The sequence below is a fragment of the Carlito syrichta genome, unplaced genomic scaffold (genome assembly GCF_000164805.1).
Source record: "Carlito syrichta isolate Samal-C Ts95f unplaced genomic scaffold, Tarsius_syrichta-2.0.1 Scaffold302088, whole genome shotgun sequence".
Classification (NCBI taxonomy): Eukaryota; Metazoa; Chordata; class Mammalia; order Primates; family Tarsiidae; genus Carlito; species Carlito syrichta.
This window is the reverse complement of record NW_007246184.1, coordinates 212,389-234,785: the sequence shown is the minus strand read 5'-3', so window position 1 is coordinate 234,785 and position 22,397 is coordinate 212,389. Positions and strand designations below refer to the sequence as shown.

General features: G+C 36.5%; 1 protein-coding gene across 2 annotated transcripts in view; it reads left to right on the top strand.

The window, feature by feature from the left end:
- ANO3 (anoctamin 3) overlaps positions 1–22,397 on the top strand; it is a 198,583-nt gene that overhangs the window by 139,222 nt on the left and 36,964 nt on the right. For both annotated transcript variants that reach the window (XM_008056070.1, XM_021711366.1), the window contains 3 exons: positions 16,890–16,972; positions 18,166–18,306; positions 18,856–19,020. In XM_008056070.1, coding sequence (XP_008054261.1) covers positions 16,890–16,972; positions 18,166–18,306; positions 18,856–19,020 — 389 coding nt within the window. The remainder of the gene's footprint in view (positions 1–16,889; positions 16,973–18,165; positions 18,307–18,855; positions 19,021–22,397) is intronic.

Below are 22,397 nucleotides of genomic sequence, written 5' to 3'. Positions count from 1 at the left end.
AGGTGGAAGGATCACCGGAGCCCAGCAGGTTGAGGCTGCGGTGGCCGGGAGCGGCCACTGCACTCCAGTCTGGGCGACAGAGTGAGACTCCAACTCAAAAAAAAAAGTAATTTTTAGCCAAATAAACAAGTCTCATTGAGCTACAGATCCAAGTTCTAGGTAAAACCAATCCCATTTTAGATCTTGTTACTCCAGAGTAACTAAAACAATAAGGGACAATTACCAGAAATTTCATCAGCCAAGCCAGCTGAGATGACACTTTGCACAATGCCTGTATAATTTTTTTTCTTACCTCCTATGATGCCTTTCACCTGGTACTCACCAATTGCTTTACACTCATTAATTAAGTTTCACAATACACACCAGGAAGAAGAAATAGTGCTCCTTTGTCTGAAATGGTGGAACCACTCACAAGTGTACTTTCCAGAACAGGGATACACATTACTGTCACTGATGGATCTGAAAACAGAACCAGACATAGCTTGGGGTCACATCTCAAATAAAATAAAAATGTTGTTTTGGATCCAAAATAGTATTATTTTATACAATTCCTATAGTATCAAATGCCTGATGCTGATATCACACATAGGGAATTTTTTGCATTAATCAACTTCACTGACAGTATGCTATGAGGCTGACACAGTCTACACCTTGAATTCATGTCTTGTCATCCCATAGGTACATAAGCACTTTAAGCAACAAGAAATATTTGACTAATGATAAAATAAGTTACATCAATGATTATATTATTTTAGAGTATTTCAGTGATATTCTTAATCAAATGGAACTTAATGACCGAGAAATGTATTTTGGTGACAACATTTAATTTATTTAAAAATTTTGTTAGAATAGAAATTGAAGGTCATTCTCATAAATGCTAGTAGTTGTTTAACATGCAAGCTTATCGTTTGCCGGTTAAGCAATATATTGCTATAATGTGATCCTCTTCACTTAACTATAGCTATATGGAAAGGCTAAATGTATCATTGGTATTAAGGAAATTCTAAGACACGCCCTTTGTTAAGTAGAGATTACAACATTGTATATACATATACATATATACAAATATACATACTTGCATGCATACATACATAAATGGCAAACAAAAGAAAGTTGTAAACTTGGTAAATGACTAAAAAACAACTTCAAAGTCTAGATCCTTATGTGATTTTTTGTCATTTAATTCAGCCATAGTTCAAAGACTGATGATATTACTATCACGAAACTTGTTGCATTTCTATCTACACATGTATGTGAAGGTATTAATTCAGTAAATATTCTGAAATGTATCATAAAAATATAAATTTTTGCTTTTATAAAACAAAGAATTGAAATAGAGTCGATGCCAAAAGCTATCTCATTGTAGTCAGATGTAATAGGTATCCATAGGTGTGTGAACCAACTGAAAGACACACAAAAACCCTTCTGATAGTCTTAAGACATGTTTAAGAGAAAAATCTTAGATTTTATGTTTAATAGTCATTAAAATTTGAATTGAATTCTATTGTTTTATTAATTATGGTGATAACTTAATTCTTATTGTTTTTGAGGTAGGAGCCTCATGGTCACAAAAGTTTAAACATTTGCGGCTAGACTTTTTTTTTTTTTGAGTTGGAGTCTCACTCTTTTGCCCAGACTGGAGTGCAGTGGCCGCTCCCGGCCACCACAGCCTCGACCTGCTGGGCTCCGGCAATCCTTTCGCCTCAGCCTTCCAAGTAGCTGGAATTACAGGCACATGCTACTACGCCCGGCTAATTTTTTGATTTATTGTAGAGATGAGGTCTCGCCTGCCCAGGCGGGTCTCGAACCCACGGGCTCAGGCAGTCCACTCACCTCGGCCTCCCAAGGTGCGGGATTACAGGCTGAGCCACGGAGCCTGGCTGCAGCTAGATTTTTTAATTGTTTTAGAGAAGTATGGCAAGATAACCAACAAATGCTTTCAAACATAAATATATATTAAGAATAATATTTATAGGTAGAAATTGAATTTAATGAAAATATATTTAAGGATAAAATGAAATGATCAAAATTTTGCAACAGTTAAGCTAGTTAAAAGTATATATTTAAAGAGATATAAAGTAGGTATAAAAGACTGATATCAAATTATATTTGAAATGCCGTTTTTATTATATACTAGAAATCATAACCTTTACAACTACTTAAATGTATAATGGAAATAATTGTTTAATAATTCAACATGTACAAGAGGATAAATAGTTTGACAAAATTATTTTAGAGATTGCACAAACATGTTGAAGATCACTGATTTGGTGAATCTGTTAAATTCAGAGTAGTAAACCAAACATTTTCAATAATTTCTAAGTGATGCCTTGCAGCACTTCAAGCTGTTTGTAGATTTAAAACATTTTATTGGTTATATTTCTGCACTATTTAGGGCCTAACACAAATATTCACTAGACCTTCTTGTCTTCCCTCCCATTTCTATAAAAAAAAAGGGGGGGGGGTGTTAGGAGAAATGTTACTAAAAGATGATGGACATATTAAAAAAGTAAACACTACTTTCTTCAGAGGTTACTTGTGCTGACATGATCATACCCTGCATCTTTTGCAGGACAACTTGTAGCATAGGTGTTCCCACAGAATCTCTATTCAGTGTCAGAACTTTGGGACTCCTTCTCTGACGTGGTTCTCTAGGTTCAAAATCCCCAAGGGAACAGTGTACAGAGGCAGACAGGCTGCCAAGTCACAGTATCCTTGTTGAATTCTGGTTTTGTCACTTACAGGTTTCATAACCTTGACTGACCACCATCGCATTTCCTAGAATGCTTTACAATTCGGGCAACGTGAAAAGTGACACCTACTTTCTGGTTGTGTGTGGGGGAGGAGGTTCAATGGGATAAGACTGAAAAAGTAACAGTAGTCAAACTCAATTAGACTTAATTAATGATAACTATAATTATTTTTGTTTGGAAATGGTAAAAACAGGCTTCAGCATCAACATGTATCAAAATTGAGAGGAATCCAGCTAAGTGTACAAAAATTTATATTAAATTATTTTGAATTTGCATCTCTCTATTAGCATATAGTAGCTGCTCAGTAAATAGTAACTGAATGAAAAATAAATGAGTACATTCTTATTTAATTTTAATTGATTGTTCTGCCATAAAGACTTCCTGATCACTCTTTTATATTTTATTTTATTTATTTTATTTTATTTGAGTTGGAGTCTCACTCTGTCGCCCAAGCTGGAGTGCAGTAGCACACTCATGGCCACTGCAGCCTCAACCTGCTGGCCTCAAGTGATCCTTCTGCCTCAGCCTTCCAAGTAGCTGGAACTACAGATGCATGCCACCACATCTGGCTTATTTTTTGATTTATTGTAGAGACAAAGTCTCACCAAGTTGCCCAGGCTGGTCTTGAACTTCTGAGCTAAGGTAATCCTCTCGCCTCCACCTACCAAAGTGCTAGGATTTCAGACTTGGGCCACCGTGCCCGACTGATCACTCTTTTAAAAACTACAGTCCTTTTCTTTTGACCTATCCTGCCTCTTCTTTTCTTTATTTTTGTCATAGCACATTTTGACATCTAACATACCCCCTAGCTTATTTATGTATGTATTTACTGTCTGTTCCCGTACCAGAAAGTCAGCCCATGAAAGCTGGCATTTTTGTCTGCTTACTTCATCGCTTTATCCACAGTTAGACTAATGCCTGATCCAGAATAAATTCTCAATAAATATATAAATGAATGAATAAATGAGTGAATAGATATATGAGTGAATAGATAATTATATTTAACAATAGTAATAACAAAAATTGAATATCCTACTCATAAGCCATCTGCAAGCTCACTTTTCCTTCTATCTAGAATATTCTCCCCCTTCTTGGCCCATTTAGATGTGAAATTTTTTTTTCCTCATTTAAAGTGATTCCTTGGTCATATTTATGTGATTGTGCATATAAATTTTGGGGCAGTTTTCTTAGGTATGTGATTAGTAATAGGAGCTAGTTCACAAGAAGAGTGGGTCATGGCTAGAGTGGGTCTTAGATACAACAAACTCCTGTATCAACATGTAAGAATATACAGGATATTAGCACAAGTGTAGATGAGTGGATAGATATAGTTTGGTGGATTTTTCTTCTAATTGCTTCATTGTAATTTTTCTGTCATTTAAGCAGCAAACTTGGTTACTGAGAGTGATGGGAGTGTAGGGTCTACATGTTAAAAATAAAAAAAGAAGAGAAAGTATGATAGCATGGCAGCTTCAAGAATCTACTGGAAGTTAGAAATCATTAATACAAAATAAGGCAGTTTGCTCAGCATAACTGTATGTTTCTCCAGCGATGTTAATGTGCATGAATACAGATAGATAGTGGGTGGAGTATGGGGTTCAACTAGAACTGTGTTTAAATCATGAGTTTATGACAAACAGAAACGAGAGCTGGAGAGCTGAGAATATATGCACACGAGTGAGTGTAATGATCCCCCATTAGGAAACACAAAGAACTTGAGGGCACAAGGGGAGGAAAGAGGAGTAAAAATATGATAGGATCCATGGGTTGATCTTAGTCAAGAGATTGCTGGAATTGGTGTTAACAGAGACTGAACTAGAACTCCGGCTGTGATGACTGGGGATTACAAAGAGTTTGCTTTATCGATCACAAGTACATTGTGGGAGTACCTCAGATAGAGTAGGAGAAAACAGCTTTGAAGATAGAGATCAAAGAACTGAGAAGCCAGGGTACTGGAAAGAATATCTGTGTATGTTATAATTTCCCAGAGTAATTTGGAGAGTCATGTTAATAAAAGTTATCTTAGGCCAAGAGTTAAAAATCTTCATAGAACTTGGGTATCTCCAGGGAACAGAAGATAACTACCACAGCAGTAGGAAGTATGGTTTGATAGTGTGAGATGCAAATCTGTGAACTGTTAAGAAGGGAGAGAAAATGGTCTTAAAGCAGCAAGGAGGAGCAAGACATCCACTATCTCATTATCACATGCTTATTGGTGTGGGAGACAGCCATCACTTGAATGTTCTGCACGGAAAGCGGGCTTTCAGGGCATTCCAAGCTTTCAGTTAGGACAAGAAGGTGAGGGGATATAAAAGACTCTGCTGTTGTTGATTGACTTCGAGTGAAAGAGGGCACAGTGAAAGTGTTTCAGGATACGGGAAAGAGTGAGTAGTCATCAAGCACAAGGGTTGCCCTTGTGGCGTAAGGATCAGACTCTGAGGGAGGAGGGACGACCTGGAAACTGTAGGAAGTTGACAAGGGCAGAGCTAAGGGGTCCAATGGTCTTAGTCCTGATGGACCCAATTGTGAGTGACGACAGGAAGAAAAGGTGTGTACGTGCGGGAAATAGGGACAGAGGTATGTTGCTACTGTGGAAAGATCTGGACTGCCTCTACCCTCTCGCTGACGGAAGAATTCTGAAGTGGAGCCTTTTATTTCTCGCTCTCAAGTGACTCTTTCACCTGAAAGCGGCAGCCTGCTAGGAAACAATATTGCTGTCTTTTAACAAGTACATAATATTCTACTGTGTGGAGGTGCCATCACTGATTCATTCCTGTGAGATGAAGTGTAGGATTTTAGAAGTTTTCTTCCTTTAAACCCCTAATTTTATTATAAAATCTAATCTTTTAAAGCAACTCTTGCCTGACATATTAACTATCAAACATCTTTATATGGATTTTTTTTTTGAGTCAGAGTCTCACTGGTTCATCCAGGCTGGAGTGCAGTGGTATGATCACAACCACCACAGCCTTGACCTGCTGGGCTCAAGTGATCCTTCCTCCTCAGTCTTCCAAGTAGCTGGAACTACAGGCGTGTGCCACCAGGCCTGGCTAATTTTTTTGATTTATTGTAGAGATGAGGTCTCACTAAGTTGCCCAGGCTGGTCTTGAACCCTTTGTTTCAGGCAATCCTCTTGTCTCCTCCTCCCAAAGTTCTGGGATTACAGGTATGAACCACCATGCCCGGCGTATATGGACTGAAGTATTAAGTGAGATTGCAACCAGGCACGGATATAATAAAGTGATGACACTAGCAGTTTGAGAATAGTATAACTTATTTTACCACTGCTAGAAAAATATCCAAGTGACTTATTAAGGCCCTCTTCAAAAAGACTTAAAGGAAATAATTAGAAAATTCTGACATATCTAACTTGTTTCTTTCTAGTTAGAAAGTTATTATAACTAAATAACAACCTTAGCACTGACAGCACACAGACCTTTTTTTCTGAGTGCCCTCACCACTGAGCTATATAACCTGGAGAGCCCAGAGAGGACAAGGAGAGCAGGGGCACCGAGGCTAGCTGTCTACACTCTGGAGAAGAATCATGATTTGTTCCTTGGCTCAAAAGTAGGCAGAAGGAAAAGAAAACTGATTTATGACCTGAAGGAGATTTTGAAATCTAGTTTAAAGGAAGCAAATAACACTGATAAGTGGGTGTCTCATCGACTGAAAAAAAAAATGAGTAAGCACCTTAAATACTCTGCAGGGAACAGCAGAAAGAAATACCTTGTGTTTAACTAAGTCGACAATTCCTAGAAGCTCTTAGCTACAGAAAATGACAGAAATTTTGGTGCTGAATCAGGAGAAAGAAACAAATTAGTATGCCAAGATTTTTCTAATTATCTGCCCCCCCCCCTTTTAAAGGAAGCAAACACAAGAAACATTAATAAATCACCTGGACCTTTTCCTAAAGGTGGTAAAGTTGTTATGAACCCCCTCCTTTGAATGAGTACTTTAAACTAGTAACACTCTTAGGAGTCAGTTCATTTTGAGGCAAGTTCATTTTGAGGCAAGTTTATTATGCTTTTTGAGTTTTGGTAAAACTCAAAAGCATTATCAGTAAAATAGTCATGAAATAGTTTCTTGCTCATGGAGCTATTGTGAGAATTTAATGAATAAACATGTGTAAAACATGTAACAGAATGATTGGCACATGTTTTTTGATAGATTATAGCTATTTATGAAAAGGAGATAACACAATTTTGGAAGCCCCTTTGAGGACAAATAATACAAAAATACAAATATAAAATGCGGTACAAAAGTAATAAGAATGGAATAATCACACATTTATAAATTTTAAAGAGTTCCAAAACAACAAACAAAAAAGCAAAATCCAGAAAAGTAAAAACGTTTTCATTAACTAACTGCTTGATATATCTCTGTGATGCTTTTTGGCCTATATTTGTCTGCATTGTTTTATTACCTTTTCATGTGATGTTTAAAAAATATTCTATTCTTTAAGAGATTATGTAAAAGTAATGCAGTATATTTCTCCAGCATGTTTAACTCAAAACATTTTTTTGAAAGCTTATTTCAGCTTCATAATTCATTATCGGTAAGTTCATGTGCATTTTTAAGATTGTTATGAATTTTTAAAGATCTCTATTGCCTTTCATAGAAGAGTTGAATTTTTTGAATTTTCCCATTGTTTCTGCTTCCCTATATTTCACATTTCAATTCTACTTTTTTTCTGCACATAGAACATGTGCAAACGACTATACAACCCCTGGCCTGGCATCTGAGGAAATCAGCATACAAGCTGAAAGGAGTTTTCTCAGAATCTATTCCTTCATTAGGATGGTTAAACAACAATTGAACAATACATGAAAGTGCCTGTGAACCATGAAACACACCTTACTGAACCTGAAGTGAGTTTATCCCTGACTCAACATTCCATTAGTCAGCTGTCAAAACCACTCAGGGCTGCTCTACCACTGAATATTAGGGGAAGTTATTATTTACTAGCCAAGAGATTGTAGCTATGTCTACATAAAGCATTTAGACACATCAACATTGTAAACATAAGCCAGATGCGGTGGTTCATGTCTGTACTCCCAGCATTTTTAGAAGCTGGAGCGTAAGGATTCCTTGAGTCCAAGATTTCAAGACCAGCCAGGGTCACATAGAAAGATCCCGTAACTACAAAAAGGAAAATAACTTTGCTAGGCGTGGTTGGGCATGCCTGTAGTCCCGGCGACTCGGGAGGGTGAGGCGGGAGTTTGAAGCTGCAGTGAGCTACGATTATGCCGCTGGACTCCAGCCTGGGCCACCAAGCAAGAACTTGTCTCAAATAATTGTAAATATAAAATCAATTATCATTTGAACTCATTATGCATGTGTTTAAATTGTGAAGAAGTATTATGTTCACGTACAAGTATCTTTTTTATAGAATGATTTGAGTTCCTCCGGGTATATTCCCAGAAGGAGGATTGCTGGGTCGTATGGGAGGTCAATTTTTAGATCTTTTAGGAATCGCCACACTATTTTCCATAGACATTGTACTAGTTTACACTCCCACCTGTAGAAGTGTTCTCCCCCCATCCTTTCCAGCGTTGTTTGTTGAGTTTGATGGTGTCCATCCTGACTGGAGTTATGTGGTATCTCAGTGTGGTTTCAATTTGCATTTCTTTGACGATTAATGAGGGTGAGCTTTTTTTTCATGTATCTGCTGGCTGCTCATATGTCTTCTTTTGAGACATGTCTATTCCTATCTTTTGCTCACTTTTCAATAGGACTGTTTGTTTTTTCTTTTTGGCAAATTTGAGTTCCTTGTAGATTCTAGATATTAGACCTTTGTCAGATATACAGTTGTCAAATCGTTTTTCCCAATCTGTGGGCTGTCTCCCCACTCTCTTGATGGTTTCTTTCATTTTGCAGGGACTTTTCAGTTTGATGAAGTCCCATTTGGCTATCTTGTCTCTTATGACATGGACTTAGAGTCTGTAATACTCAGTAATCTATCACAGAAACAAAGAACTGAGTACCACATGTTCTCACTTGTAAGTGGACCCGGTATTATCATAATCCTATAAGTAAGGGATTGGCAGTAATGGGAAAGTGCTGGGGTTGGGGGAGGGGCACACTTCATCAATAAGGGTACCTGATCTCAAACTAGGTGAAGTGGGGACCAAAGTGAGGCCCAAATTTTACCTGTACAATGACCATTTGTATACCTAACCTGAATTGTACTCTACATCTTTAAAATTTTAAATAGCATTATATTTCTCTCTGCATGTCTTACTCCACAAATTAAAATACAGTGATCTTCTAAAAATAAATATTCTCAAACAATAGTTACCAACATAGATTAAAGTTTTATCTGAGTTTTACTGCAAAGGAAAAGTCCTTTAAAAGACCAATGCAAATAATTCAATTTTGGTAGAGACATTTATAAGGAAAAAGATTGGTTAGTACATATTTTTTGACTCAAAAAAAAAAAAAGAAAAAAGAATATCGAGTCACAGGGCTTTAAACTGATGATTGACAGGATACTGCTGGGATGAGCAGCTCATCTCCAAGAAGTTCCCAGTTTCGTTTAGCGCTAGGGAATTTGCCTAAACATTTGGTCTATGATACTAATTTCTTTCCAGAAGAATGTTGCAAATTATATAGCTCTGAAGTGTCTATCCCAACCTATGTTTGAAATAAATTATGGGAAAAAATTCAGCATTTGGATCTGGATTTGAATTCCAGTCAGGTGACTTATTCATGTTAGGTTAACCTCTAAGAGTTTCAACTTGCTTATCTAATGAACGAGATGAATAATCTTTACTTACCTGGGTTGTTGCAAAGAGGTTATAAGTTAATGGAAAAAATGTCTAACACAAAATCTGGTACATTATAAGTGTTCAATAAATGTTACTTCTCTTCTTCCTGTTTGGAAATATGATGCAATTAATTTTCTTTTTTTGTATGTCCACTACAGTATAGATACACATTGTGCTCTCAAAAAATAAGTTTTGGATTAAATTATTGACTCTAGGGGCAGTTTTGCAGTCTTAAATACAAAAAAGAGAGAAGGAACAATACAAGCATTTGCTAAGTCATGGGCAAAAGAAGAAAAATACTATGTGGAAACTGGTTGTGACTGAATTTTTACAAAAGTGAGAAAGTTGAAGTATAAATAATTGACAGTAGCTCAATTTTTCTGGAAGAGAAACATGCAGTGGAAATCAAGACGTTTGTCTAGTAAATTTTCTATATATGACAGCTAGCAGTGTTAAAATAATTATTGCATTTCTTATACCCTTCAAGTGGATTAAGCATCATTAGACCACTTGAAAATTGTATATCATTTAATTTGTACAAAATGCCTAGGAGAACAATTTTATTACTCTCATTTTATTTATTAATTTATTTTTTAGTCAGAGTCTCACTCTGTCGCCCAGACTGGAGTGCAGTGGCCGCTCCCGGCCACCGCAGCCTCGACATGCTGGGCTCCGGCTATCCTTCCGTCTCAGCCTTCCGAGTAGCCGGAATTACAGCCATGCGCTACCATACCCGGCTGATTTTTTGATTTATTGTAGAGATGAGGTCTCGCTGCCCAGGCAGGTCTCGAACCCGCGGGCTCAGGCAATCCACACCTCAGCCTCCCAAAGGCGCGGGATTACAGGCTGAGCCACCGAGCCTAGCTATTACTCTCATTTTAAGTTTCAAGAACAGTTTCATCACTGTCTAGTAATTTTTTTTTTTTAGGTCACACAATTAGAAAATAATATATAGGCATCTTTCGAACCCGGAACATCCTTATACTCATCCGCGCCCATTGTCCAGTACCACACTGCCATTCCTGTGTTCTGAGGATTATTAGTGCTTGATCAAGAAGGTAACTTTCATTGTACATATTATAAAAGTTAAGTTAGTAATTTCTTTTATAGTGTCTGGTGTACATCTATGGTTGCTAAGTACCATTTAACTCAAGCACTATATCCAGTTCCAGAGAGATGCTTATAGGTTGAAAAGGCAAATATTTAATAACGCTCAGGGCTCTGGCACCCGTGAGTCAGAATAGCTGAAAACCTTAGTTTTGGAGTAGTTTCCTGGAGGTCACAAGCTATTTCAGTGGTTAACTCTATAGGTGCTTGAAGCTGGTGAAGTTTTCCTGGAGAGGACAGGCCAAGCTGATAAGAGAATAAAGTTTTCAAGGGGCTTGGTTCCAAGTTCATTATTTTTTTCTTTATAAATTCATACCTTGAATGATTATACCTCTGAGTATCAATAAGACAGCAGTTCTAAATGTATTGCACAAGAAAAATTGGATAGAAATACCAAACTTTTAGTAGTAGCTCTTTATTGATGTTGGGATTCTCGGTGACTTTTATTTTCCTCTCAACGCTTTAAACTAATGGATCCAGCATATATTAATTGAAAGTCAACTATATGTCATCTACTTTTATATCCTTGGATTTCAGAAGTGAACTCTAGACAAGGTGCTTTACCAGTTATTTTGGTTGGTGTTAGTAACATTTGTGACTAGAAAATGCTCAACAGAGTTAAAGAAAGTGTACCAAGTATTCAAATGGATGATAAGGAAAGAACCCGAGAAAGGTTAACTCTGTGCTTTAAAAGCCCACATTGTGTTTTGTCAAAAAATGCATGACAAAAAATTGACAAATTGTACTTGTGTTAGCACTTCCAACATTTTAGTAATTTTGAGAGTATCCATTTCAATCTGAAGAAATGCTACCGAAATGCCTATTTAATATACAAATGCCAAGACAACATTGAATGACAAGAGACACTAACTTTAGAAGGACTCTACATCAAAGTTAACCGCCTACTCAGGTCAAGATTGTGGTGAGAGTACTCGTCATATTTAAATATAACACAATGACGTCTGTGTGTAACTTATTATTTCCACATAAATTTTACTAGGGGAAAGAATATCAAGTCTGATTTCAGAAATTGGTGACAACTTTTAGTGAGTAGGCTACAAATTCTGGCTTTACCATGCTCTGTCTATTTAATCTTTTTTTTTTAGAGAAGGAAAGGGTGGGGAAGGAAATTGGAAGTAATGTTGAAGAGAGAGTCCACGTCCTTAGAGGAAATTTAACAGACAAATAGGTCCTGTCCAACTAGTTCCAGGTATGGCTCTCTGTGTCAAGTACCCTTCAGCCCAAATGTTCATAATCTGCTCCTTCACACATGCTTACAGGCTTTCTGAAGCAATTAGCCTGCTCTAGGCTCATGTAGAAAGCTCCATTAATTGTATTTCTATAAGATGCTAGCCAAAAAATAAAAACACAAAATCCTGTAGTTTTCCCAGACATGGAAATTTAAAATGTTCCATATTCATGGCCCTTCTGCTAAGCGTGGAACCTGCTTAGCAAGGTTGCTATTTCTACCTCATGTACAGTGCTTTTGCAATCGTGCTCAGGGAAAGCACATTATGCTTCAGGTTGTTGCTGAAAATAAACTCGGGGAATGGAAGAGTCTTTGGTAGTACTTGGATGCTGTCCAAATTGGCAATCTGAGCTGTTGCTCTGATAAACTGTTGTTTCAGCTGGGCATTCTGAGAAGGCTTCAGGTCCTTATCTCTGCTGAAAACTATACTTGGAATTCCTTTTTGTTCACCATGTTCAGACATATTTAACTTCATTTGTGTTTGAATGGACCCCTTTTCCCTGCCTTTTTCTATTCAACCACCTTAGAAAAATAGTGCAGTAGTTTTTAAAACTTTTTCTTAGTAATAATTGTTTTTAAATAAAATTGAAACTGATTTCTCAATAAATAAAGGATTTATCTGGTGAGATACTCTCTTTCTTCCAGTGAAATACTGTGAAGTATTATTTGAAAACCTGAAATAATGGCAAGAGCACAAGATCAGGAGTCACAGTCATGATGACTGGATTCTTTTAAATAACTCGGTTCCATTGAGTAAACATTTATTTGGTATTTTCAATGTGCTAAACACTATAAAAGTGAAGGAAAAAGGCACTAAAGAAACTTACCTTCAAGTGTAAGAAAGTCATGTACAAGAACAAGCATAATAAACAGTAATAAAGTGTAGTAGATGCTATGGATGGTTGCTCAACAAGGTCAGTGATAAGTTTTAATCAGTCTGGGCTTTGTTTTCTGTAAATTTAAAACAAACAACTTGGAAAAAACCACATGCAGCATCTAGCCTTTTATACATGTATGACACTGTGATTCTGTTACTTTGTATTGGAACTTTAAGATGTAGAAATGGAAGAACAAGGACTAAACACGGCGTGTGCATCTTTGACTTCTTTTTAAGTTGAGGAAAGCATGTCATAGAGTCAAGGGTAAAAATTAAACCTAAGGTACGGTTGCTAAGGAAGAGAGTTAAGCATTATCATCTTCAGTTTTTCCAGAACACTCCTTCCACCTCCATGAGGCACGAGAAACCTGGCTTTTCCGTGATAGCAAAAGATCCTTTTCTGTAGGCCTCTAATTTTCCAATTCTGTCTCCAACCCAGTTTCACAAAACCAAGGGGGAAGATTTGGTTAACTTTCCACATAGTGGTAAAAAGAACTTAGGCAGCACGTACTTTTTGTACAATATATACTACACACGAGATGAAAGTGCTTCATAATCCACTTCCCACAGAAAATTAGAGTGGACATTTCCAGAATTATTGTTTGGGATATTATGTCTCTATATAGATTTGTCAATCTACCTGTCTACTTGTGCATCTATATTTCTGAACTTTCCCTACATATAAATCTGATTGACATTTCGCCATTTACAAATGCAATGACTTTCACTTAATACACTTTCATTTTTTAAGTATTTTTGTTTTAACATGAGAAAGTTTAATACACTCTCTCCCCTCTTCACCATCCACAACCTCTGTTGCCATGTTCATTCTAGGCCATTGTTCCTTTGCCCTTATACATTGACTTCCCTCCTTTCAACCCCATGCTATTCTATTTCTGCTATTTTCTCTACATCCATATCTGTCCATCTCCAGGATATTTCTTTCTTAGTGACTAATACAGCTTGCTGTCAGTTTTCCCTTCCCATCTATCAGCATCTATTTTCAAGTCTACCCATTAACATCCAGGAAAACCTTGTACTATAGACAGAACGGGAATAGTAGAGTTAGGAAGACATGGGTTCCTACTATCTGTGTGATTCAGCAAGGTTCTTCCATCTCTCCACACTTTCACCTCTCCTAAAACCTGTCTGGGCTTGCCGTTAATGCTCCTGTATTCTTCCAATCTGCGGCTTACTTCAGAGACCATCTGATCCCGTCAGGATCCCAGAGTTAACTATGCAAGCCAAACTTTTCACCACTGATTGTAATAAAATGCATTATAAGGTACTTTTTATTTTACAGTCATTGAATCATGGAGTTCACAGATCCCTGTTTCCTCTTGAAATTCCCATGCTCGGTACTCAAGCTTGATAAAGATGTCAACTCAGCCCCTTTTCTTCTTCTCTTTCTCTCTGCTACCAAGCGTGAGAATAAATTCATACAGTTCTTCTAGGAGAACATAGTCATTGAACTGAGACCCTGACATGGTTAGCCCTCCACCTCACATTTCTATCATGTAGAACCCACTCTTCACTCCAGATGAGAAAAAATGTGCGCCAGTGGGTCAATTCTTGCTGATGATCTAGGACAGTGTAGAGCTTGATTTCACTATGCATTGTTGGAATTTGAGTGTATCTAGATATGGACCAAGCACTTCCTTGTAGGTCCTGGCCTTTCCTCCTGTGTTTATATTGACCAGGTCCTACGCAAGAGAACCTCGAGGTCACTAAGGGGGGTACTTCTGCTTCATCCATTTCCTTAAGTCTTTGCATAAGTAAACGCCCTTTCTCTTTTCCAAAGCCAGTTAATTCAGTTAATACAACTATGGCAGGAACCTATATAGGCCTTTCTGTTGCTCTGCCTACTGGTGTTCATAATTGGATTTGCAGACCCTGGAACTGGCTGTGGAATGAGATATGGTCTTCCCAGCTCTCTGTTTTCTCTTCACCCCTCACTGCAAGGTCAGGTCCCACTACTGCTAAGCACAAGAATTAAAAGTATTGAGAAAGCAAAGACTACAAACCTGGGGAAGACCGCTGCGTGATTGTAAAAATATAGTATTTTTGATCACTTGGTACTTAAAATTCATTTTCAAAAATCTGCTTCTTGAGGTATATACTTTATAGTGAAATCCACAGATTATGAGTACAGTTTGATCACATTTGTAACTACTACTCCTATTAAAGTATAGGATGTTTTCAACACCCCACATAGTTTCTTAAGTCACTTGTCAGTCATTTCCACCCCAGGAGAAAACTACTGCTTTAATTTTCAAGGTTAGTTATTTTTTATTGTTGATTTTATTTGTATTAATAAGTTTAGTAGGGATTAATGGATGTCAGTTTTCTTCCTTACTCAGCGTTTGGCATACTGACAAATTATTTTGCATGCTCCCTTTCAAATTAACAATTTTAGCAATCGAGAATATAGGTTTACTTAAGAGTTTACACAAATAAGCTGTGAATAAAATAAATATGTCTCAAATTGAGAATGGATTTTTAGCAAAGACATTGAAATTAACATTGAAATTTTAAGCAAGCATTTTGCTTTCTGAGAAAGATCCAACATACTTTCTGTAATGTCCTTCCCTCCAGATTAAAATCACACCAAACTCAAGATTAACTTTCTTTCTCAGGTTTTGTGGCAGAGCTTCTTACTCAAGTATACGCTGAAAATACAAACCCAAAAGAGAGTATGTGACACATTTAAACTCTGAGCCTTGACTGAAATTGATGATAATTAGAATTTGACTGAACATTCTTTTTGTCACTTACTATATTAAAAACTTTAAGTTCCAGGCTTATAACCACTGCAAGTTAGACTTGCATATTTAACACTGTGCTTCCCTCCCCAGCCCCCCACCGGTTTTTCTTTGATAATAAATCCTTTCTTTGTATCTCCCTATTTACTTCCTCAGTATCTCACTTTTCTGTTAAGTCCTAGATCTCAATTCGGTAGTTGTGGTCTGCTATTTTAAAAGCAGATCCAATGCTTAAGGAACCTAATTTGTCTTGCTGTCAATAGTTTCCGCTGTCCTGTTTATTTTAGTCATCCCTACATACCTTTCAAACTTAACAGAAAATCAGTGGAGCTTAGTATTTATGGTAGGCCCAGAAAAAAGAAAAAAAAAGGAAAACAAAAACAGCCCGTAGACAGCATCTGCCAGGCATGGGTGGAGAGTAGTTACTAGAGTTTCATTCCTGGTGCTACCATTTATTGTCTGTGTCAATCACCACTTTTGTTTCCAAAATTCACATTATAATAATACCTGTCATATCTCTTTGTAAGTGTTATGAGCCTGACATTGAAATTTAAATCATGTGTGAGAAAGGTCTTTGTAAATTTTAGTGTGATAAAATGTAAGATAACGTAACAATGAACATTGTATTTTGTTTTTAACCAATACTGGTGCTGATTTTTAGTTCTAAAGAAAAAAGGAGAACAAAACCTCAATACTACAGATTTCTAAGAACATATATGTGAGCCATTAGGTATGTCCACAAAGTCTTGAATGGTGTAAGGTAAAGCCCACTTAGCAGGAAGAAAAAAATCTTTCTCTTAGTAGTTTAAGCAGAAAAACCAGATAATGGTCCGGGAATTTCTCGAGTTTTTCTATTGAGTCCTTTTCAGTCCAGGCAGATTCCAGTATATGCATCCAAAAGTTTCTTCTCTGGTCTTTTTTTCTCCTTCACCCTGAGAGCTTTGCTCTTGTATGTTTTCTTTCCCACATCATCTCTCTCTAAATTCTGGTTGGGTAGCATCTGGTCATTCTTTGAGTCTTTTAAATAACTTAGAATAAGCATGCACAATTCCAAAGAGACAATAATATTTAGCTCACCAATAGTGACTTTCTCTCATAGCATCGATGTGATGATCTGTGCTAGTGAAAGTCTCTGCTTCTTGATTTCAATAAAAGACATCACGCCCCTCTAAGGAGGATATATGTATAGTTGTATAGCAGTGTATAGATGGGAAAAAGAGGGCAAATGAAAAAAGAAATTTCATAAATTAGTAATAACTGAATTAACATTAATAATTTAATAATATGAAAATGTGTCAATATGAAGAAGAAAAACAATATGATGTGTTTTGAATGAATAATTATTATCATTATTATTGTTATTATATTTTATAGCCACAGTCTTCCTGGAATTTTGGAAAAGGAGAAGAAGTATATTAACCTATACTTGGGATCTTATCGAATGGGAAGAAGAGGAGGTAAGATATTAGTGAAAGGTACTATAGAAACCTAGAAGAAATTTAGCTTATTCTTTAGTCTTTTTGCTTTAGTGTAACCATTAGAAAGCATTCAGACATTCTACTGCAGGACAAACAGCAGCTTATCTTATCCCCCTAGACAAATCTTCAGATACAGGATCAGGACAGCCCAAACGACTACCCCACGTTTGGTCAAGGAATTTGTAAATTACAAATGTCTAACAAGTCCCTTGCAACGCTCCCTCCCCAGGGTTAACCTAATCAGGCCTTATGACCTATGTGACATGAATAGGCCCCACCATGACAGCAATCATATGGCTAGCCCACCCATCTGCCTGCTGTCTATCACCTGACATCATCAATACCTGCACTTGCCTGCCCCTTTGTGATGACGTAAAACAGACCTTTGTGATGACGTAGAAACAATCACCTTAATGATCCTCCCCCATCTAGGGGAATGGTTCAAAGGACTCAACCACAAGCAACCAGGGGCCATTGCCTTGCTAGACTGTGGTGTGGCCATGTGCTCTTTGAGCCATGGCTGTCACCATGCTTCCTGGCTTTGGTCCCCCTCCCCCACCTTGGGGAAGTGAATCTTCTCTCTTCTTTCTCTTTCTCTCTCTAGTTTACTTTTAAATAAACTCTTCTTTCTTAACCATTTTGTGTGCCGCAATTCTTTGCAATTTACTCGGATCTCTGGGTTCCCAGTGCCGCACCTCCGACTTGCCAGCCCCGGCGGTGCTGCGTGTCTCCCTGCGCTTCTCCATTTTCCCTCACCCTGTCTAAGTCCGAACCCTAACAATTAGGATATCAGATAAAGAGCCTGGTCTAGCTTGTGATACAGAAAATTATTTACTGCCCTGACATTCAGCTAAACACTATTACATTTTCTCTTGCTGTTTTTTACTAACAAGATTTATTATTTCATGAAGATAACAGAGGTCAATGATAAAATATGTATTCTTCATACCACTTCTATGATTCTTCCTTAAATTACATTAGTGGAAAATTATGCTAATTAAAATACTGCTTAGGGTTTGTTTGGAAAATAATTTGCATCTTATTTAAAAAATTGCTTCTTTATGAAGACTTAAGACAAAAGTAGAGCACACATAGGAGTTTTGTATCAATGCTTGGAGGAATTTTTTAAGTTTATGACTTTGGTATTTAGATAACTTTAGTTTTTCTCATAGGAAACACTTCGTCCCCAGTTTGAAGCAAAGTATTACAAGATGGAGATAGTAAATCCCATCACAGGAAAACCTGAGCCACATCAGCCTTCCTCAGACAAAGTCACTCGTCTTCTCGTTTCTGTCTCAGGAATCTTCTTCATGGTTAAGTATAGTGATCACTATCAGAATGCTGTGGGATTGCAGGTTTAGAAGGAAGTGCTATTGATGCCAACTCATTTTGTGAACCTGAGGATGTAAGAAGGCTTATCCTTTCAGCACCTGAGTAATGCATATGAGTAAACAAAATAGAAATCACAGCAAATCACAGAAATTTTACAAAGGGAGTTTGTGTACCTTTTTTAAATAAAGCACTCGTTGGGAGAAAATAGACCCTCTAAGATAAAGTGGAAATTTTGCATGTTGTCCTGATGAACTGATATATTGTGTTAAAGCCAAGCATTTCATTTGAAAGAGGACATTTGAGCAGAATTTGCACTTTAGTGTGATAACTTTATCACACTAAAGCAGCAAATCTTGTACTATTTATTTTGATTCTAATGTAACTTCCTTAAAGGAAAAAAAAAATAAATCTGTATATCTTCTCTTGAAAAGGTAAATACTTTCAACTCTTAGGGACAGTAGATTTGGTTTTGCATTTGATTTGTTTATGATGCACAATATGAGTGCCTTCTCTGGCCTCCTATTTTGTAGATTTCTTTGGTGATCACTGCAGTGTTTGGAGTTGTGGTGTATCGCCTGGTTGTCATGGAACAGTTTGCATCATTCAAGTGGAATTTCATCAAACAACACTGGCAGTTTGCAACATCTGCTGCAGCTGTCTGTATCAATTTCATAATCATTATGTTGCTGAATCTTGTAAGTATCTACAATGTTATTCTTCAGTAGGTAAAAAGGATGTACCACAGCCAACCCTGTTTCCTTTATATTTGGAATGTATTTATAGGGAAGACAAAAGACCAAGCCACATTTCTGACACAGACAGCTCTGTTTGACAGAAAAGATTTCGTCTATGTGGTTTAGATGATAGACTGTTGTAATTAAAACTAATGCTAAGTACATCGTATTCCCTGACCTTTGACTTTTTAACCTAACTTTCATCCATTGAGTATCTAGTTGTGTGCTAGAGATGATGCTGTAGTGTTTCTAAACAAAAAAGAAATTGTTTGGGTTAGAAAATCATTCAAACAATCTCAATTTCATAAGATAATTTTTTGAAAATACATGGCAAGATGTTTTTAAAAGTGAAGAGTCGTTATCTCCAAGGCTTCATGTAAAATGGATAACAGTGAAGCAGTTAGCTATTCCATTATTTGTGCTCTGAAACTAACATCATTTTTATCCCTCTCTCTTTCCCTCTCTCTCTCTCTCTCTCTCCATTCTTTCCTTTCCCTTGTTTCCTTCCTTCCCTCCCTCCTTCCTTTCTCTCTCCCTTCCTTCCTCCTTTCTTCTTTTCTTTCCTTCCTTTTCCCTCCCTCCTTCCTTTCCTCCCTTCTACCCTCCTTTCCTTCCTTTCTTCTTTCCTTTTCTTCCTTCTTTCCTCCCTTCCTTCTTTCTTCTGTTTTTTTTCCTTTTTTCTTTCCTTCCTTCCCTCCTCCTTCCCATCTTTTCCTCCCTTCCTCCCTTCTTCCCTTCTTCCTTTTCTCTCTCTCTCTAAATTTCACTCTAACTATCTCTCCCTGTTCTCTGTTCTCTTCTTTTCCCAGCACCTCTCTTTGGACACCTGCTCTGTTCTATCAAGAGTATGACTTTGTCTAACCATGAGCTCTCTTTTTGTCATAGTCTGGCATGTTAACCCTTTATCTTTTTTGTTTCTACTATATGACTATGTTGATTGTGTGTCTACTGCTTATTTAACTTAAATCATACAGTATTTGTGTGTGCGAATTTTTCAGAGAAAGCATCTTTTTTGTTTCAACATTGCATGCACTTACTGGTTTGTAGACCAAATATCCATGGCTGAGAGGGCAATATGATACCTAGGCTTACCTCTTCAGCATGGTCTATCAATGGGAGCCAATTTTCTCTGAAAACAAGAGGCAGTGAATGGCACATTAAGGATATTTTTCCTTTAATTCTTCCAACAACTCCACAAGGTCAATATATTCTTTACTATGTAAATGAGGAAACAGTGATTCAGAGAGCTTAAATAACTTGCCCCAAATCATTGTATATGCAGTAAGCGTTAATGCTAGTATATTTAAATATCATGAGATAATTTATAAGGATAGTTGAGCAATGTATAAGTAACTATGTTGATATTATAATAAGTAATATGCATTTGATTTCAAATGTGGTTAACACTGATGTTCCATATTTAGCGTGGAAGGAATTGGGACCATTTGCTATCTGATTTTAAAATAGTTAGAGAAAATGTTAATATAAAGGCAATAGTCACTGTGATAAATGAAGAAATATTAATGTGAGGACAACATTTTCTACTGAAGTCTGCTTTTCTCATGTCCAGTTTAATTTGTAGAAAGAAAATACTGGTTACAGTATCTCCAAACACACCATAAAATAATTAATGCCTTCGGTTCATTGTTTAAAGTGTACAATAATCTTTGAAAAAAAATTCAATACTTGAACTGGGGAATCAGTATAGTAGTATATATAAGGTAGTATAGTTTTACACTGCGCAGACACTAAAAAAAGAGACATTCCTAGCATGGAAACTTTAGATTTTTATATTTTTGATGATACTTTTATGGTAGATAATAAAAGATCTTGTTTCTAACAAAATCAGTACAAATCATGAATCATGACAAAATTATAACAAATTTTGGTTTTTTTTTAAGTTTTCAAACAATTTATTAGAGAAAGGAGAGAGAAAAGACAGGTGACACAGGAGAAAGAAACCGCCAACAAATATTGAGTAGACAGATGCTACTGCAGTTGGCCCTATTTTCTGAGGAAGTGTAGGCTAAGTAGTTGTGTTTATTTCCAGGTAGCACAAGTAGTCAACCAATTTGATCATACATTGACTTCATTTTTTATCTTAAATAGGTTGGTTGACAAAAAGAACTGGTCATTGTTCTGCTGTCCAGCATCTTACAGTCTAGTGGGAAAACAGGAGTCAAGGCACAATGAATGCACAATGAGGCAACTGGGTTGTGATAGTGAATCAGAGAACTTGAAGGGAAGGAGAGAGTATACTGACTCTGGTGGGCCAAGAAAAAGCAGAAAGAGGATGATTATTTTAAGAAACGCAACCTGCAAATGGACAGAGGCCCATGTAAGGAGATTAAAATATTAGAAGAAATAACTAGGTAATTACTGTGCTGGTAAATTCAAACACTTTCAGGAAAGCATAAGGCATTCTGGTGGGAAAAATAGTCAAAACTGCTTACAGTAAAAATTGATATCCTAAGTATATTGTCAATCATGGAAGAAATTGAAAAAATTATTACAAACTAGTCATGTGATGTTATCATAGGCACTGTGTTGAAAGACATTTTAAATTTTAAATGAAAAGAATTGCTTGTGCAGATTAATCCAGAATCTAAACAAATATATACTTCATTCTGAACAAACATAAATCTGATTTTTAAAAATATATCTGAAAAGTTAATATCAAAAATGAAGCTCAAGAACATTTAGAGCTACATTCATAATAACTACAAGTATACATCAAAATATTTTCAAGAGTAATTCCTGGAAAGCAAGAATATATGTAATTTTTATTTTTTCAATATATTGTCTAAATTTATTATTTATTTTGAATTCTCTAGATTTTCTGCAATATTCTTATATTTTATTATTCTATTTAAAACTGATAAAAGGCAAAACTTTAAAAAATTGTTCTTTTATATTCTATTTTAAGAAATCATTAATAATGCCATTCAAAATGTATATATAATCATCATCATTAGAGTACCAAATACTGGCAAAAAGAACCCCTAGATAATGAAAAAATAAGAGAATATCAATTCAAATTCTGTATAATGGAGTATCATGTAATCTATTAAAATAGAATTTTAATGTTATTTAAGGACATTAAATACAGTGACATAAGAGAATATAAAATTTTATTTGATTTCATTTTTCTAGAATACACACACACACACACCTGGATTTTGAAACTATAAGAAATGAAAGTCAGCCAGGCTCGGTGGCTCAGCCTGTAATCCCGCACCTTTGAGAGTCTGAGGTGAGTGGATTGCCTGAGCCCGTGGGTTCGAGACCCGCCTGGGCAACTTGGCGAGACCTCATCTCTACAATAAATAAAAAATTAG